At 46.0% G+C, this 19296-nt stretch overlaps 1 protein-coding gene across 1 annotated transcript in view; it reads right to left on the bottom strand.

Annotated features, from left to right (window-relative positions):
* The window catches only part of LOC142457864 (phospholipid-transporting ATPase FetA-like), an 85304-nt gene that overhangs the window by 44339 nt on the left and 21669 nt on the right, over nucleotides 1-19296 (bottom strand). The window contains exons 2-10 of the mRNA XM_075558963.1: nucleotides 13605-13683; nucleotides 8250-8305; nucleotides 7642-7755; nucleotides 6763-6861; nucleotides 6331-6392; nucleotides 3781-3853; nucleotides 3392-3462; nucleotides 2126-2208; nucleotides 1302-1460 (exon numbers count right to left, since the gene is read on the bottom strand). Coding sequence (XP_075415078.1) covers nucleotides 1302-1460; nucleotides 2126-2208; nucleotides 3392-3462; nucleotides 3781-3853; nucleotides 6331-6392; nucleotides 6763-6861; nucleotides 7642-7755; nucleotides 8250-8305; nucleotides 13605-13626 — 739 coding nt within the window. The 5' untranslated portion in view covers nucleotides 13627-13683. The remainder of the gene's footprint in view (nucleotides 1-1301; nucleotides 1461-2125; nucleotides 2209-3391; nucleotides 3463-3780; nucleotides 3854-6330; nucleotides 6393-6762; nucleotides 6862-7641; nucleotides 7756-8249; nucleotides 8306-13604; nucleotides 13684-19296) is intronic.

Genomic DNA, 19296 nt, shown 5'->3' with positions numbered 1-19296 from the left:
CCACCATGCATGATCACTTACTGACCAGAGATCTGGCCGTGGGAACACACAAGAGGCCTAGAAGGAACTGGAAGCAGCAATTTCTCTCATCTTTTACTATCCGAATGTTATTCTTACCTGTGATCTAACAAGGAGATAGATGCCCACAATATTTACACGGGAGGCGCAGGCACTGCTCGGATATGTGGGCAGACACCAAGAAGGCACGACCTAGGCTGGGCCGTTCTCTTCCGTGAAGCACTTCTTGAAGGACTTGGGGGTCACAGTGCTGTGTGGCTCTGAGCCTGGCAAACTCCATGAGACTTTATCTTCCGTGGATGCTCAGAGACACGGACCCTCTCTCAGGGGGGTTTGCAGGTGTCATCAGATCGCCTCTGCTCTGAGCTTCCCAACATGCCAAATGGTTTCTCACTATCACGTGATAAACGGAGACTCCAAGTAAACCTTAACTAAATTTGTGCCGGCTGGCACCCTCCCTGCGACTGCTTTAGGGGAGAAGAATCTCCCGCTGAAAGCGAGCCTCTGCTGTGTGATGGTGGGCGAAGGAACTAAGGCGAAATCAAATCACTGGAGTCTGAACACCGGGCAGAGGATGCCACTGTACGCCACGAACCAATGAAAAACAGCTTCTACTAGGCCTTTCATGGACTCTTACGCTTTTCTCTGGGGCGGGAGTCATCTTACTGTCCATGCCAGGAGGAGTCTGGGACCCAGATTTCAAGGGAGTGGAGGGCAGCCCTGGGAGCCTGAGCGGAGGCTTAGTGACTGAAGTGGTGTCAGCCTCCATGTTCCTCAGTTGAATCCAAGAACATTCCTATGCAGAATGCCTTCTCCCGAGGGGCCACAGCTCATGAACCACAAGTGGTTTTTCTTCAGCCGGAACCCTTGACACTCTATTTTATCTTCTGCTCCATTTTGAGTGTCTGTTCGCTCTCCATGGGAATAATCTAAGAGCAGGCACCCTCACACATTCATGCTCCTTCTATGTGTACTTATTTTATTTCTATACCTCGCCTCTGTCCAGACATGGCTGAAAGATTCAGGAGTATTCTGTGGTCTTGGAGCACAAAGAAAGAATCGATAGGCTGGCGGCTCATTTCTCTGTTTTGAAAAAGGTAAATCCCCACCCCCCTCCTAGAAATAAGCTTTTGAACTCTCTACATACATGGAACGCCAGAGCCATGGTGTTCTAAGGTATATCTGAGGGTCCTATCCACTTCCGGTCATCCAAGTGCGTACGCTCTGGCCATGGATGGGATCCATTGGGTTGGAAGTCGGGCTGTGGCTTCAGGGAAACGCACCGGTATAAATCACCAAGCCGTAGCACCAGTCTGTGTTCCTGATGGTGCAGCCTCGGAGCAGAAGTCTGTCATAGTCCAGAAGGTACTGATTGTCCTTATATGTCAATATGCCTGTGAATTTGTCCAACCTGTTATTGGGAGGGGCACACCTTACTTCTCCTGGAAATAAACAAATAGATAGAAATAAGCTAAAGGGTGGGCGTCCTGGCTCTGTAATCTGAGCCCTTTCCTTCCTAACAGGCAGAGGAGGGTTAATAAAAAGAGGAAAGAAAATCCTTCCTATCCTTGTCCTATCCTTTCTGTCATGGTTCACACACCCCAGCTCCCCAGAGAAAGACGAACAAAGGCTCTGGGCATCAGCCATGACGAGTGCTACAGGGGACATGGATCACCCCAAAGAGGAAAACCTACATGACACCTGCTCACAATAAGCGCCAGAGACCGTGCGAGACTCCTTAACAAGGCAGACCGAGTGCGCCGGCCCCACCAATGGAAATAATTGGACTTTTCCCTCATTAGTAAAGTAAAATGCGTCCATCACAGAAACATGTTCCATGTTAAATATATAGAGAAGGCATCATTGTTTAGAGGGAAATTATATTTATCTTCTGGAGTACATCCTTTCAAGTTTTTATTTTCTTCTCAACCTACATATTGTCCCAGACAGGTGTGTATTATAAAGAATACGCAAACTCTTTTAAAATCTGTATGCTCCATATATGTTGTAACTCTTCTTCCACGTCAATAAACATCACCTTGTATCTTTCTTTTTAGTAAATTAGGTGGAATTCTCTGTATTTAACGCCAACCTCTCCCTAACTCACCATCAAAAGCAGCGAGCAGCTCCAGGTTATCCTCCATTTCACTGGTAACCGAGATGGCCTGCTTCACTTTCAAGTTGGTTTCGCTGCAGTAAAGGACCCTTCATCACCAGAGGGCAGGGAGCCCGCAATAGCCTCACTGGTCCAGTGACTACTATTCCCTTTGGGGGGTTACAAAATAGGGATCGCCAGCAGAGTTTGGGCTGTAAGTTTGAGTCCTGAGAGGTGCCGTTTGTCCCCTTCTCTCATGGATAACATTGAGGCGGGACTTCAGGAAAGCCAAGTATTAGCCGCTCACTCTCGCTGCCTCTTGCTCCCTGCAACACATTCCCCTGCTTTAATTAGCCCGCGAGTTCTGGACACATGCACTAGAGAACTGGAGGCCTCACCAGGCAGCCTGGCGACGGCACCTGCTCTGTTCAAGAACGAGTGGAGGTCCTACACTCACCTCCTCAGAACAATGCACAGCTGTCAGACCATGCAGGGACTCTAATGACTGAGCAGATGCACAGGCAGAAGCAAAAAGAGATGCCACATTTCCAAAAGCTTGTGGGCACCAGGTGCTATAAGACACGAATTGAGATGAAACTCCACAGGACAAGCTTTTGGAAGATGGCTCCGATTCCTCCTAAAACCTTAGCCTTACCCATGAATGAACCTCTCCTTAAATCCTTTATGGGCCATGGCAGTTCCTGAGTCAATGGTTATCTCCATACTCAGTTTCCCCCCCGGAATTTTGGAACTCTATTCTGAGGTTTTAGCTTTTGGTAATTTCTTTGATGCCACTCAGCATTGCTGAGTACAATGAAGACACCAGAGCGTCTCCATTTTTCCGGCTTTGTCATTTAAAGTTCATTTGCTCAGATTCTGCACCTTGCGTTCACTATTGCCTATAGGTGCTTAGCCTCAGACATGTGGGTGCCAAGGGTCTGGCTTTCTATCTTCTGTTATCTGGAGAATTTCCAGACCTGACTGCATCCATCTGAGAACAGCATTTGTTCCCCGTGTCATGTTCTCTCTCAGTGACTGACCTCCCTAAACCCAAACCAAACCATTCTGACTCAGTGCCCCGGTAGACAGTTTCTGATGCTGTACATCTTTACGGGAGCAGGCAGCCTCATCTTGCTTCCTTGGAGCAGTGGGTGGGTTTGAACTGCCAATCTTGTGATTAGTCGTCCAATGCCTAACCCATACTGCCACCTGGACTCCTTCAGAACACCCCTGAGCTGACTAAATTGTCTTACTGGAAAGATAGGCGGGAACACTTACCCATCCAGCTCTGTAGTTTCTATGTACGTCACGCTGTAGGGCTCGCTGCTGGAGAGCAACAGCACATCTGCCTGTGGTCAGGGAGCAAAGGCGAGCATTTAACGTCACAGGATGCCGGGCACAGTCATCTCAGGAGCTAACGTTCATTCTGAGAATTTTGCGAACATTTGGTTTATGTTTTCTCTGGGGCCCGTCACTGCCATCACACCCTTCCTCCCCAAACTCCTTCCAGTTCACCTGCAGCAATGACGAGGATGAGGGCAGGCTTACCGCCAGCGCTGCGAACCTCCGGGGACCCAGTGAAGCAGATGAAGGTCGCCCAGAGGGGTGCGAGCAGGGCTTGCACTCACGCCAACAGGGGAAAAGCCAGAGCCCAAAGGGGCACTCACCATGACAGGGTGATTGTTTTCTAGTTTTACTATATCCCCCACTTGGATGTTCATCCACCTGTCTTCCTTCACCCTGTAAGAAAATGCCTCTTAAGGTCTGCTCAGAGTTTCCCCAATGCTCTGTTTTGATGATCAAAAAATCCAAACAAACAAAGCAGAAAACAGAGAAGAGACAAGCTGGCTTCTGATGCACCGACGTGCTGATCAAGAGTGCGGCCCGTCCCTTGACCCAGAGCTGTGACGCTGTGGGAGGTGGTCCTATACTTTACGGACGATCAAGCGAGCACTCAGTATTTACAGTGATAAGACAGTTCTAAAGTTCTATAACTGTATGTGTAGATATTCCCATATTATAGCTGTTTTACAATAAAAAGTGATATATACATATGGTAAAACAGTGCACCCACTCACTCACTGTCAACAAGTCAATGCCAACTCACAAGAGTGACCTTTCTGGGCAGGGTGGAACTGCCCTGGTGGGTGTCTGAGACTGTCCTTCTTTATGGAGTAGCAGCCTGCATCTTTTTCCTGAGGAGTGATTGACGGTTTCAAACTGCTGACCTTGTGGTTAGCCGCTTAACACTGTAAGCACTATACCACCAGGGCACAGGACTGTAGAACGACAAAATGAAAGTGCCAATAGATGGAAACTTTAGTTTTGTTCCCCAAAGGTGATTGCTGTAATATTTTGTAATTTAAAAAATAAAAATAAGCCATATAGTCACATAAAATATTTGTTAAGAAGGTATATACTAGATATACCATTTGCTATACTTTTCATTTAATCGGGAGCTCCGGTGGTATAGTGGTTACGAGTTTGGTTGCCAACCACAAGGTACGCAGTTTGAACCCATCAGTGTCTCCTCAGGAGGAAAATGAGGCTTTCGACTCCTAAGAAGAGCGACAGTTTTGGAAACCCATAGGCACCGTTCTGCTCTGTCCTATGGGGTTGCTGCGAGTCGCAATCAACTTGATCGCAGTGAGTTTCATTTTTGATTTGGTACCAATTTTATTTATTTATATTAAAATTGGAAAACCTTCAAGACCCCACGTCCCCCAAAAGGCAGCCTGCAATGAAGCGCAGATTCTACAATTAATACTGACTCTCGTCGCTCCTCTTTTTGAGCCTCAATGTCCCCAGCTACAAATCTTTCCTCCCTGCCTAGGGACGAGGGAGAATGCACCCACTGAGACACACATTTTGGAATCAGAGTCTCCATTTCAATACTTCTATTAGGGCCAACAAGTCAAGAGCGTGGGGGAGAGAGGGCATGTCTAGAGGTCATTAGGCATTCCACTTTTGAATGCAGCCTGGCTATCAGGAGGGTATGACATGCAGAGCCTCATTGCCAAGCATAAAGGTGAGGGTATTTCCAGAACACCTTTTCTGAAAAGTATCTAAAACCCCTCCCAAAGTCTTTTTGTAGAATCCATGGTTTCCTTCAGAGAATTTTCTGGTCATCCAGAAGGAAAGCTGTGAGCCTTGGAGGAACCCCACTTAAGAAGGGGTTTTCCCTTGTTTACTTCAGCTAGTTCACGGGCATTCAACCTGACGTGGGTTTCACCCACGGACAGGAAGGAACGGCACTGCACTCTGGTTTATCCTGGGATTGAAAGCTCCTACTTCGCTACACAAGAAGCCAGCAAACTGACAGTACTTTGTTCTTAGAAATCATAACCACCATGCGTTTATGATTTGGGAGTGGGGCCAGCAGGAGCCACTCCCTTCTGATACATTATAAGTTCATCTTTAATTTCTAGGCACTGCGTCTGAATTTTTGATTTAGAAAATATGGTCAAAGTGAAGGAAAAGGTATGCTTTGACTTCCTGGGCCCCCCTTCAGGTTAGACTCTCTTTGTATGGAGGCGGTAACTCCTGGAGCTGGACCGGACTGGACTAGATAATCTACAAACTTTCCTACTGCAAAGACTTAGAAATGCTAGCTAAACTGGAGCCAACACTTCTTTAAAAGCGCAAGGCCAAGATTTCCACAAAGTAAGCAGCTAGGGAGACTGAATCCAGAATAGCAAGCGTGCTTCACCAACTGCCAGCTTGCCGACTGAGGTCGGATTGTACATTTAGGGCATGCTGAGTCTAGAAATAGACTCTTTTCTATTGGGTTCCATCTGAGGCTCTTTCACTGCCCTAAAGTGCCACCCAGGGAGCCCCGAGGGCGCAGAAGTTGAGGCTTGTCCGCTAACCTGAAGGTCTGTGCACCAGAACACAATCCATGGGAGAATAATGTGTCAACCTGCTTCAGTGAAGATGCACAGCCTAGAAAGCAAATGTTTTGAGACCGAAGAGGGCAACAATGTACAAATGTGCTCGACACAATGGATGTAGGGACGGATCGTGAGAAGAGTCGTACAAGCCCCCAGTAAAATGATTAAAAAAAAAAAGATGTACAGCCCACGGGATAGTTCTATTCTGTTCTACAGCGCCATCATGAGGTGACGTGACCTTGATGACAATGGGTTTGGCCAGTACTATCCCGAAGCACCGGTCTTGAACACGGTCCCACATCAGTTGGCTCCCCTGGAAACACTTACCTGTCATTCACCAAGAGCAGAACAGGACGGTTGTTTACTTGTCTGTCAGACTTGTGCCTTTTCTAAAATGATAAAGGAAAATGTTCAGGAAAGTGACATGTAGAAGGACCATATTTGATGAATTGCCCAGGGTAGTTTTCCTCTTTGTTAAAGTTAAGAGAAAACAAAGAAAGAGATGGGATTTTGAAGAGGCGATGGAGGGCAGGCTGGAAGACGGGCTACCGTGTTTGTGGTAGGAAATCTAGGCATGCACAGACAGACCACTGTTCTTGGAATTAAGGGGATTATATAGTCTCCTGGGATCGAGAAAGAAACAGGACGGGAAATAATCTCTTTCATGCAGCGCTGCCTCTTTAGCACGAGGGAGTTCTGGGAAGTCCTTCTTGGCCCAGAGCTCTGTAGCTAAAGGGCCCCGAGGCCCCGGAGCCTCACCAGGTCATCGATGGCGTCTTTCACTGCTGTGATGGTCAGCACCACGATCAGGGGTATCACTGTGGAGAACCATGCCAAGGAAGAGATCTGGGGGATCAACTGTGAGGCAAAAGGAAGATAAGCTTGGGTCAGAAAATTGAAAGGACAATAGATCCCCCCCCTCATCCGCACCACCATTTTCACTTCCAAAGATTCGTAATAAACTCAATGACCGTAGTGGCTTTTTTTTGTGTAGCTTTTATACGCTTCCCAAGAGGTAAATAACCATTTTTCCAAAGGATGAAGGAAGGAGGGGAGGCCGTCTGTTGCTACCTATCTGTTCTGAACTCCACTTCTTTTGTCTGGATGGCAAAGGGCCAGATCTCCCCTGACCATGAAAGATATGAGGGAAAAAGGTAAGAAAGGACATGGTAACACCAGTTACTCTCACTTCCCTCCTGTGTAGGGAAAATTCTCTAATTTAGGCCTTTCCTGCCGGCTTCCTTGTCGCGTGCTGGCACCCCAGTGTTCTACATACTTCTCCTGCCTCGGTCCTCCTGTCCAGGACAAGACGGAAGCGTCAGTGTCAGACACGGTGACAGCTGAGGTTGGAGTGGAGAGTGCTCACGGTCTCTTATGGACAGGCTGAACTGTGGCCAGGCGGTCATGATGAGGACGCCACCTCTCTCCTTCCTTTTGTGGAGGCTAGTTTACACTGGCCAGTCTTGACCAGCCCCTCTCGGACCGGGACCGGACCGGGGCGCCAATGATCCCTTTACCTCTTTGTCTCAATAGGCGAGACACCTGTCAGCTGTGTGAGGAGGAAGGGCTGAGTAGGTACCCTACTTGACCCCAGAGGTGGGTAAAATGCTCTGTGAAGACGGCTCCAGAAGGCAGTACCTGTAGGCACAGCAAGAAGAGGAAATATGCATTTGCAAGTCTCTGGAACTGTTCAAACAGGTTCAAGGGCAGGAAGTTGAAGATATTGTATTTTGAAGTCTTGATGGCATTGTCCTGTGAATCAAAGAAAATGAGTACAATAAGAGGAAGAAAAGAAGGCTCCAAACTGGAATCAGTCTCCCCTGAAGCCCCAAGCCTCCAGTATTAACAAGGAGGGCCGAGACTGCTACTCAGTGTCTCCCTCCCTCCAGGAAAAGGGAGAGAAGAGAAGTGTCGGAGTTCCTGCTTTCCCCCGAGGCCTAGAGCCAAACAGTGCTGGGGGAAGCTGTCCTTGGGGGCAGAAGGTTGCTCTGTCCCGGCTAGAACTCGCCTATACTGATGCCACCGATGGGAATAATGAAGAACAATAAAAATGGACACGTAGTGAATATTTACTATGTATAAGGCTCTGCTCTAAGCAATTTTAATTAATTTTTTAGCAGTGTTACTGAGATATAATTCACACATCTGACAATCCAATAGTTAATCACAGCAAGAAGAGTTGTAAAGGGGAGACTGCACGAGAGAGGCGATCACTCCTTGTGAACCAGCCAGAGGCCGATACTTACCGGATACTCAAATTTACTGTTGAATTCCCTGTTGTTGGCTTGCAGTGTTCGGCTCTCTGAAACAGAGGAGAGAGGGGATGAGAGGGAGGTGCCCCTGTAGACCAGCCTGGGGCACGGGCTGCTCCTTAAGATTTCATCCTTAGATTTTATCTCTGAGCTAGTAAGCCATTCAGTCTCAATCTTATCTAAATGTAAATTAATAAATCATTATTGAGCACCTCCTGCATAGATGACAGTGTGCTAGATGCTGTTTGGTGATTCAAAAAATAAATACAACAGAATCTCTGGGTCGTGAGGGCGATCTGGCTGCGATATCTGTTACCCCATTGATCGCCAGGGTTGATTCGGCTGATCTGGCTGGCTAGGCGGGTGTCCCCTTCCTCCCTCACCGCTCCATGTGCGTCACTCCCAAAGCTGCTGAAGAAGATGACCTTCCCCGATAGGAGGACTGTCCTTCGGTCAAGGGCATACAAGTGGCTGCGTTCCCCTGCTGGAATCTCCAAACTCAGGATCTCTGACACCAACGGACTTAAAAGTTGAGTTAGTAGGAGTGAGCTTGATAACCATCGGTTACATCAGTAGCCACCTTAGGACAACCCACGTGTGTCAGAACAGAACTATGCTCCACAGGGTTGTCAGATGGGCTCTTTGGCTGTGGGTCACCAGGCCTTTCTTCCTCGGTGCCTCTGGGTGGCCACCAACTTCTCGTTGTGTGGTCAGTAGCTGAATTTGTTAATACCACACAGGGCCCCCTGATAACTACAACTCATGACAAAAGCATCACATCAAACTTAGGTGCTACAAAAGTAAGTGTGCTCTCAGTTTATGAAATTTACCATTATATATTTCTCTCCCAAATTAAAACATTCCTGTAGTCCCTTAAATTCTTCCATGACTCAAATAGAATGTATGGGTTTTTGGCCTTGTAGCAAGCCCTGTGTTAAGTCCTAGAGTTCCCAGACGACGAAGACATCATCCCTGACCATCTTGGGACTCCTGTTACTAGTAGAGGAGACAAACATAAAAGAAACATTTAGTGTAATGCAAGGGCACCTATATAGGTAAGCACAGCATGCAAGAGGAACATAGATGAGGAATAATTCAGGATTGGGGTAGAAGTGGGGGGAAGAAAGGCATGGAAGTGTTTCTGAAGAAGATGACTCAATTCTTCATCTAATGGGAGTGACTGCTATCCAGTTCTTTAAGCCTGAACCTAGGCCTTGAACCCTATCAGGAACCTTTAAAGTTAGGAAATTTGCATTTTAAAAACATGCAGATCTACTAAGGCCTACTGGGAGAATAGGAGATTTGCATTTGTAGGAGGGCTGTGTGTGGCGGTTTAAATTTCAAGCAATTTAAGCAAATCCTTGCCTAGATGCATCAAGGCAGGAAAAGACCTAGTCCTAAAAACAAAAACAAACAACCTTTCTAAGACTAGAAATGAGCGGGAGTCAGGAGTGGATGGCCTGGAATGCTGGGTGATGAGGACCACACGGGTCTTTTCAATTAGTGGATGTGGGGGAGGTACAGCAACAAAGGGAAAGAGAGGAAGCACTGGCTAGTCTGAAGTTCAGGGAGTAATGTGGGCTCCTGAGCCTATGGTGTTCCATTGACCTAGCACCAGAGAGAGGAGGGCTGGCTGGCTTGAAGAACAGGGAGATAGGTGGACCACCAAGCTTGTGGCCGGTACCTGAGGCTCTAGCTTGGATGGTTAGGGATGAGCTGACTAGAACTTAGTCAAATGAAGAGGGAGTGCTTGGCACTGTGAGTTGGTGTAACCTGCTGCCATTTGATAGCTTGTTCTGAACTGGACTTTGCTTAGAATGCAGATTTTCAAAGTTTCAACCGGAACATATTTTTCCGATCAAGAAATATGCTTTTCTTCTCACATGATTGCTTGACAGGGAAAGGCAATTTAGAACTTGACCTTCTAAAATGGGGCGTGGTTATAAAGGCATGAAGTTGAAAGGAGGAAGATGAGGGATAAAGGGGGTTGTCTCCACCGACTGCCTATGCTGGCCATGCCACAGTCAAGGGTCTGTGGAGAAGTCAGGCACATGTGAGACACCTATGGGGGCCGTCCAAAGCTGGGCATGCTCAGACCCAGGTCACCTAGGCCAGCACACCCACACAGGTACCAGCAACATTACATCATATACATGCGTATGAACTCAGCCACTGAGATTGGTCAGTATCCTCAACCACGCGCCTGACCCCACCCCAGCCAGTGGGGATAGGAAGGGATAAATAGCAGGCCAGAGGACCTCTCCGCTCTACTCTCTCTCTCCAGAGCTCTTTCCCCCCCTCCCCCCTTTTTTTTAGTTCTGAGACTCCTCTTTTGATTCTGTGGACTCTATTTTCTGTGGCCATTTTCCATGTGGTTTTTCACCCTCCCCTGAAGTGGCCATGTTCAGTGGTGAACTTTCCCATGCCCCCCATCCCACCCCGCCATGTGGCCTTGCACACTCTGCAGGGATAGAGTGTGCTACTGGATTACCTGAAACTTCCCTCTCCCTCATGAAAGTCACTTGGATTACAACGTGAATGTGCTTCTGCCGCGTGAATTCTACCAGCGTTGAGAAGTAAGAACCGAGGTCAACCATTGGCTTCTGGGTCAACCATCCCTGAACCCTAACAAAGTAGCTGGCTTCCATGCTTGCATGGGTGTGCTTACAATGACAGTGACTGCACAGGTGGGAGGTACACTTGAAGTAGGGAAGGGGCACTGGCTAGAAGAGCCAGGAGGTGAGCTGTGATGGTATGATCCGTTAGTTGGCTCTTCTGACTATAATCAGAATCATAATTCCCACTGACCCACTGCCATTGAATTGCCCTGACTCTGAGAGACCCCATCGGACAGAGAGGAGCTGCTCCTAAAGGCTCTGAAGCTGTAAATCTTTACCAGAGAGGACAGCTTCATCTTCCTCCCTCAGAGAGGAGTGGGGGGGGTGTCAAGGCTTAACTCCCAGTGGTACCAGTCTATGCAAATAGAATGTGCTGTGGCCCACACCAAGGGGATTAGACAGTAATGCAAATAAGGTGTATGGTACCCTTGTGGAGTCAGGGCTATGCAAACAAGGTATGTGGTTGATCACTGAAGACAAAATGGGTTCATAAGCAAACGTGGTGAAAAAAGCTGATGGTGCCTGGGTATCAAAAGATATAGCACCTAGGGTCTTAAAGTCTTGAAGGTAAACAAGCGGCCATCTAGCTGAGAAGCAACAAAATCAACATGGAAGAAGCACACCAGCCCGTGTGATCATGAGGTGTCGATAGGATCAGGTATCAAAGACCCAGAACAAAAAAATCATATCATTGTGAATGAGGGGGAGGGCGGAGTGGAGACCCAAAGCCCATCTGTAGGCAACCGGACATCCCCTTAAAAAGGGTCACAAGGAAGAGACGAGACAGTCAGGGTGCAGTATAGCACCAATGAAACATACAACTTTCCTCTAGTTCTCTACTGCTTCCTTCCCGCACTGTGGTGACCCTAATTCTACCTTATAAATCTCGCTAGACCAGAATACGAACACTGGGACAGATAAGAGCTGGAAATATAGGGAATCCAGGACAGATAAACCCCTAGGACCAATAATGAGAGTATTGATGCCAGGACGTAAGGGGAAGGTGGGGAGAGAAAAGGGGAACCGATCACAAGGATCTACACATAACTCACCTCCCAGGGGGATGGACAACAGAAAAGTGGGTGAAGGGAGACATCAATTAGTATAAGACATGAAAAAAATAATTTATAAATTATCAAGGGTTCATGAGGGAGGGAGATTGGGGGAGGGAGGGGGAAAAATGAGGAGCTAATACCAAGGACAAGTAGAAAGCAAATGTTTTGAGAATGATGATGGCAACAAATGTAAAATGTGCTTGCCACAATGGATGGATGGATGGATTGTGATCAGAGCTGTACGAGCCTCCAGTAAAGTGATTTAAAAATAATAATAAGGCATGTGGTTGTCAGGTCCAGATGAGTCAGGTCCTACCGCTAGTGACCACATGCACAACTGAACAAAACAGTGACCGGGTCTGCGACGGCCTCACAATTGTTCCTGTACTGGAGCCTATTGCTGTAGCCATGTGTCGATCCATCTTGTCGAGGTCCCCTCTACCCAGTAAGGCATCCTTCTCTAGGGATGGTCTCTCCCAACAGCATGTTCCAAACATGTACAATGAAGTCACGCCAGCCTCACCTCTCCGGAGGTCTCTGACTGTACTGAGTCCAAGACAGATCTGCTCGTCCTTTGAGCGGTCTCTGCCGGTCCCACACTTACAGCTCAAGCACATCCTTTCTTCTTTAGACTGAGAGATTCACGGTCTAACCTTCCCAAGCAAATGAGGCAAGGGAAAACACCTTAATCCTCCCTGCATTTCAATACTCTAAAGGGGTCTTGTGCAAGCAGATTTACCCAGTGCAGCACAATGCAAGGGTTTATGGGATGCTAATGTCAGTTGTAACTCCCACTAGGCTTTAAAACAATCCATCCCACAGGTAAAAAGGGAATCGCGTTACCAACCAGAAAGAGGAACCAGGAGTGGTGCCTATCTTTGGGCCCTGTGCGGAACCTCCTGGCTCAAGGAGACAGGAAGCTGGGACAGCGGAGACAGTGACAAATGGCAAGAGTGGTAGGAGAGGTAGCAGAACCACGAGTGATGGGTCTCTGGGCCCAGGGAGTGGAAAGCGGAGTGCCTACAGAAAGGAGGCTGACTGGGAAAGTGGGGTGTCTTCAGGCATCCGTCAAGGAGCTGGGGTTTTCACACCACAGAACTAGAGTTGAGCCCCTTCAAGAAGCTTCTTGGTAGAGTGAAAGGTAAAAGAGGAAGGTGCAAGGCATCTTCAGTGAACCAATGCCATTGAAGGTTAAACACAGCACCACGTTCTGGCTCCAGTTTTCAATGCCGTTTTGAGAGATGACATGGCTGGGATGACCTCGGCTCCCATCTGCACTCTGAGTCACCACTGGAAAGCACGGACATGGTCGCAAAGCCCCCAGCACTGCCGCCAGGTCCAAGTGCCCGGCCCACAGAAAGGCTTTGAACCAAACCGGCATCCACTTCAGCTCCGCCCTTCACACTGGAACAGACCTTCCGTCTTGGTGAGCCTCCCAGAGGTTGGGAAAGGGAAAACGAGGGGAACACGCAACGACTCAAATTAGAATTCTCAGATGACAAGAGAGTGGGGCTTGTACTCATGAGCAGAATGCATTTCCTTCTGCAAGCTGCGTTTCCCTTCCGTTGTTTGGTCAGCTGGTAGTTTGATTAATAGGTTGGTCAGTCCATGTATCAAACGCACATTTCCAAAGCAATAACTGGGACACAGACTTAGTCTCTTACTGAGTTTCCTACCTTCACTATGTTCTGCCATCATTTTGACCTTTGAATACCGGCATTGCAGAGTAGTCCCAACTCTCGTCCCATGGGATTTCTGTAAAGGAGATGAAATGATGCAGAATGAGAACGTCTTAGGTCAACCTTGTTTCATTCAAGTGTGTGCTTAAGAAACTCTGAGGGAACGTAATCCCTCAAATCCAAAATAATTCACTCCAAAATTAATATGTTACATTTTAGAATTCATTTCATATATCATTATCATAATGTTATACTCTCAAAACTTAAGTGATATATTCCACTGTCAGGCAACCAAGTCAAAATTGATTTCTAGAATCTGTCAGAATAATTATCTGAAACTTAGAAACAGTTCTTTATCTTTCAAGGAAATGGGTGGGCTTAAATTCTTGATTAATTTTACATTGATTGAATTATTTTATAAGGAACCTTGTGATCCTGCGGGAATTGGTGTTGGGTTGTTAATCTCAAGGTCAGCAGTTCAAGTCCACCGGCTGCTCTGGAGGAGAAAGATGAGGCTCTCTGCTCCCATGAAGAGTTACCGTCTTTCAAATCCTATATAGTGTTGCTCTGAGTTGGAATCTTTCTCAGAGGGTTTTGTTTGGGCATTGTGGTTATGTGTTGGCCTGCAAACCACAAGGTCAGTAGTTCAAAACCACCAGTCATTCCTCAGGAGAAACAGGAGGCTTTCTACTCCTGTAAAGAGTTAACAGTCTCGGAAAACCACAGAGGCAGCTGTGCCTGACCTATAGGGTCACTATGAGTCACAATTGACTTGATAGCGATGAGTATGGTTTTGGTTTGGTTTATAAAGGAAGAGGTTAACTTCAGATAATTATCTAGTAAAACTCTAAATATCTTGTCTAGTGGAAAAGACAACTTAAAAAGCTACAATTTCTTATTATAGTAAAGTATATATTAAATTTATGATATAAATCATATTTAAGTATACAATTTAGTGACATTAATTGTATTCACTCTCACCACTATTTCTTAAAGTTCTTATCCCTCCAAACAGAAACTCAGTACCCCTTAAGCAACAGCTCCATCCTCCCCTCTCCCAGCCCTGGTAACCTCGAGTCTACTTTCTGTCTCGATGAATCTGCCTGTTCTGTGTATTTCGTAAAGGGGCCCTGGTGGTCTCGTGGCTATAATCCACACAGGATCAGCAGTTGGAAACTATCTTCAGCTCCAAGGGAAAAAGACTGAGATTACTACTCCTGTACATGGTTACAGTCTTGGAAACCCACTGCGAGTCAGCATTGACTCAATGGCAGTGAGTTTGGGGATTTTTATATATCTCATAAGAGTGAAATCACGTGTCCTTTCTTTCCAACTTAGTTTACTTAGCATAATGTCCTCATGTAAGAACTACATTTTTATGGATGAATAATATTTCATTGTATATCTCTATATATACACACACACACCACATTTTATACACTCATCAGTTTATGGAGACTTGGGCCATTTCAACCTTTTGATTATTAAGAATAGACTGCAATGAACATTTGTATACATGTATCTGTTTGAGTTCTTGCTGGGAAGTCTTTGAGGGCTATACTAGGAGTGGAGTTGCTGGTTCATATGGCAATTCTACGTTTAACGTCATGAGGAATTTCCTTACAGTTTTCCACAATGGTTGTACCATTTTACATTCCCTCCCGGATGCATGGAGGTTCCAATTTCTTCACACTTGTTATTTTCCACTTGTTCCCTGGAGTTAGCCATCCTAGTGTATGTGAAGTGCTATCTCATTGTGGTTTTGATTTGTATTTCCCTAAATTACCTTGACCATCTGCATCTTTTCATGTGTTTATTGACCATTTGTGTACCTCCTTAGCAAAATGTTTATCCAAGTCCTCTGCCTATTTTTAAATTGGGTTTTTGCCATTTGGTTGTTGAGTTGTAAGAGTTCTTTCTGTATCTGGATATTAAGCCCTTATGAGATGTGATTTAAAAATATTTTCTCCCCCCTCCTTCAAGAATTAATTTCAGAGGACAGCACTGAAGCTCCAGCTCCAGGAGAGGGACGTGTCAGATCAGAGCACACAGGAGTAAACGAGGGGGAGTGAGAAAGAGTGAAGCACATCCTGGCCCACCAAACCCTGAGGACAATGTTTCTGCTCAGAGCAGCAATGCACAGAGACACAACATTCCTAACTGACCCATAGCAACAGGGGACAACACTGGAGATACACAGCCCACCACACCGAGGTGAGACACTGGGGGCAAGCATCAGAACAGTAAGGGCAGCAGAGCAATCAAGTCCCCAGGGAACACCAAAAAAGATTGTCGGGTCAGGGTGTGGCACCTCATCAGACTCAACTGGAAAACACTTGTAAAGGACAACAAATAGACCTTGAGCTATTTGTAGGGTTTTCTTTTCTTTTTTTGGCATTGCCTTTTGTTGTTGTTGTAGCTATTGTTTTATTTTCTATTGTTGCTTGTTGTGCTTGGTCTTGTGTTTGTGCATATTGTTGTCACTGCATGTCTATCTGGATGGGATAGGTGGAATAAACAAGCCGGAAAAGAGAACAACAGGAGGACAGTTCCGGGGTACATGGGAGAGGGGGAGGCAGGGAAAAGGAAGTAGATGTTAACAAACCCAGGGACAAGGGAACAACAAGTGACTGAAAATCAATGGCGAGGAGGGACAAGGAGGTCTGGCAGGGCTTGATCAAGGGCAATGTAACTGAAAGGAATCCCTGAAACTCAAATGAAGGCTGGACATGAGAGTGAGACAAGAGGAAAGTAAAAGGAAATAGAGGAAAGAACTAGGAGGCAAAAGGCATTTGTAAAGCTCTAAATACAGGCATGTACATCTGTAAGTATATTTATATATGACAACGGGAAAATAGAACTATGTACAGATATTTATAGGTTCAGTATTAAGGAAGCAGATGGACATTGGGCCTGTAGTCATGTACTCCCTGAACACAACAACGCTTTGTTCTAATAATCAGGCATACCACGATGCTCACCTTCCTGACATAATCACTGAAGACAAAGCAGGTGCATAAGCAAATGTGGTGAAGAAAGTTGATGGTGCCCGGCTATCAAAAGATATAGTATCTGGGGTTTTAACGGCTTGAAGATAAATAAGTGGCCATCTAGTTGAGAAGCACAAAACCCACATGGAAGAAGCACACCAGCCTGCGTGATCACGAGAGGTTTATGAGATCAGATATCAGGCATCAAAGACCCAGAGCAAAAAATCCTAATGTAAATGAAGGGGGGAGTGTGGAGTGGAGTCCCAAAACCAATCTGTAGGCAATTGGACATCCCCTTAAGAAGGGTCATGGGGAGAAGATGGGCCACTCAAGGTGCAGTGTAGCACTGATGAGACATACAGCTTTCCTCTGGTTCTTTAATGCTTCCTCCCCCCTCCCACTATCATGACCCTAATTCTACCTTACAAATCTGGCTAGACTAGAGCATGTACATGGGTACAGATAAGAGCTGGAAACACAGGGAATATAGGACAGATAAACTCCTCAGGACCAATACCGCGAGTAGCCATACCAGGAGGGTAAGGAGAAGGTGGGGAGAGAAAGGGGGAACTGATCACATTGACCTACCTATAGCCCCCTCCCCACAGAAAACGGGGTGGGGGAGACATCATGCAGGCAAAACATGAAAAAATAATAATAGTTTGTAAATTATCAAGGGTTCATGAGGGAGGAAGTGAGGGGGAAAATGAGGAGCTGATACCAAGGGCTCAAATAGAAAGAAAATGCTTTGAAAATGATGATGGCAACATATGTACAAATGTGCTTGACACATGGATGGATGTACGGATTGTGATAAGAGTTGTGCAAACCCCAAATAAAATTATTTTTTAAAACATTTCTCCCGAGGGACGGCAGAGAAGGGGGGGAAGGGAGACTCCAGTTAGGGCAAGATATGACAAAATAACGATGTATAAATTACCAAGGGCACATGAGGGAGGGGGGAACGGGGAGGGAGGGGAAAAAAAAGAGGACCTGATGCAAAGGGCTTAAGTGGAGAGCAAATGCTTTGAGAATGATTGGGGCAGGGAATGTATGGATGTGCTTTATACAATTGATGTATGTATATGTATGGACTGTGATAAGAGTTGTATGAGCCCCTAATAAATTGTTAATAAAAAAAAACATTTCTCCCATTCTGTAACTTATCCCTATTTCCTTGATAACATCTTTTGATACACAAAAGTGAGTCATGTGTTTTAACCTTTTGAAATTATACTTTATCAAACCAAGAGTTTGCTGCACAGAAAAGTTCTCTTCCCTTGTCTCTTTAGCCCAGTCCAGAAAAGGCAATAAAATATATTATTTTAGTTAACCAACTTGTTTCAGGTCCTATAAATCACCAACCCACCACTTGTCTCTCGATTTATTATGTTACAGTGGCTTGTTTGTTTCTGTGATGCTGGAAACTAGGTCGCAGGTATTGCAAATACCAGCAGGGTCACAGTAGTAAAGAGTTTTCAGTGGAGCCTCCAGATTAAGACAGATTAGGAAGACGGAGTTGATGACTGAATTTCTAAAAATGCTAGACGGTGAAAATCTTAGGAGTAACACCAGAACATGGTCTGAGCCAGTGCCAGAGGATGAACCCTTCAGGTTGGAAGGCATTCGAAACATGTCTGAGAAAGAGATGCCTCCTCACGTAGCATCAGCCTTGATGGCCTGGCAGGAGCAGAGCTGTCAGGCTCCTCATCTGCTGAGAGGCTACAATTCAGGAGAAGAAACAGGTGCACACATCCCATGGTAATTGAATACATACTGATAATTGAAATGTAAGATATACAGAGTATGAATCTAAGAAATCATCAAAAATGAAACGGAGCACTCAGTCTCCTACACATTAATACGCAGAAACTGACGGGTGTCGGTAGTTTTGAATCAGACAGTCATATGGTCTACTGTGTTGGGAATGACAAATTGAAAAGGAATGGTCTCATATTCATCACCAAAAAGAACATTTTAAGACCTACCCTGAAGCAAACAAGCAAGCAAGACGCCAAAATAGATGCCAGAAGAGACTCTGGAATTTGTTCTTGAATGTAGAATAGCTCAAGTAAAAGAAAACAAAATTAAAGAGATAAAGCAAAAGCTGAACAGATTTCAAAGGGCAGCTCCAAGTGATAGAGCTTTGTGCCCTCCCCCTGCAGCCCCACTGTTTTCAAAAACAAAATGAAAGGAGTACACACTTACAAAAAATACTTTGTCAATATCCAGTCGGTTCAGGAGATTGCACATGGCTAAGAACTGACGGCAGTAAGGAAGAAGTCCAAGTGCACTGAAGACACTGGTGGAAAAACAAGCCTCTGGCTGTGAACTGACAACACACCAAGTGAGATGTTGTAACAAATGGGTGCAACGCTGCTGTAAGCACGCACTCATCTATGTGAAAAACTTGGAGGCCAGCTACCTGGCCTACTGACTCAGAGAGGTCCAAATTAGTACGCATTCTAAAGAAAGGTGATCTAACAGAATGTGAAAATTATTGAACAATATCATATGCAAGTAAAATATTGCTGAAGATAATTCAGAACTAGTTGCAGCAGGACAGTGACAGGGAACTGTCAGGTTTAGATGAAGAGAGGGAACAAGAGATGTCCTCCTGGCGTCACATGGATCTTGGCCAAGAGCAAGAATGCCAGAAAGATGTTTGCCTCTGTTCTTGCCCATGCACAGGCATTCGA

This window comes from Tenrec ecaudatus, chromosome 10 (assembly GCF_050624435.1).
Source record: "Tenrec ecaudatus isolate mTenEca1 chromosome 10, mTenEca1.hap1, whole genome shotgun sequence".
Lineage (NCBI taxonomy): Eukaryota > Metazoa > Chordata > Mammalia > Afrosoricida > Tenrecidae > Tenrec > Tenrec ecaudatus.
Note: the sequence above shows the minus strand (reverse complement) of the source record. Positions and strands in the feature narration are given on the sequence as shown.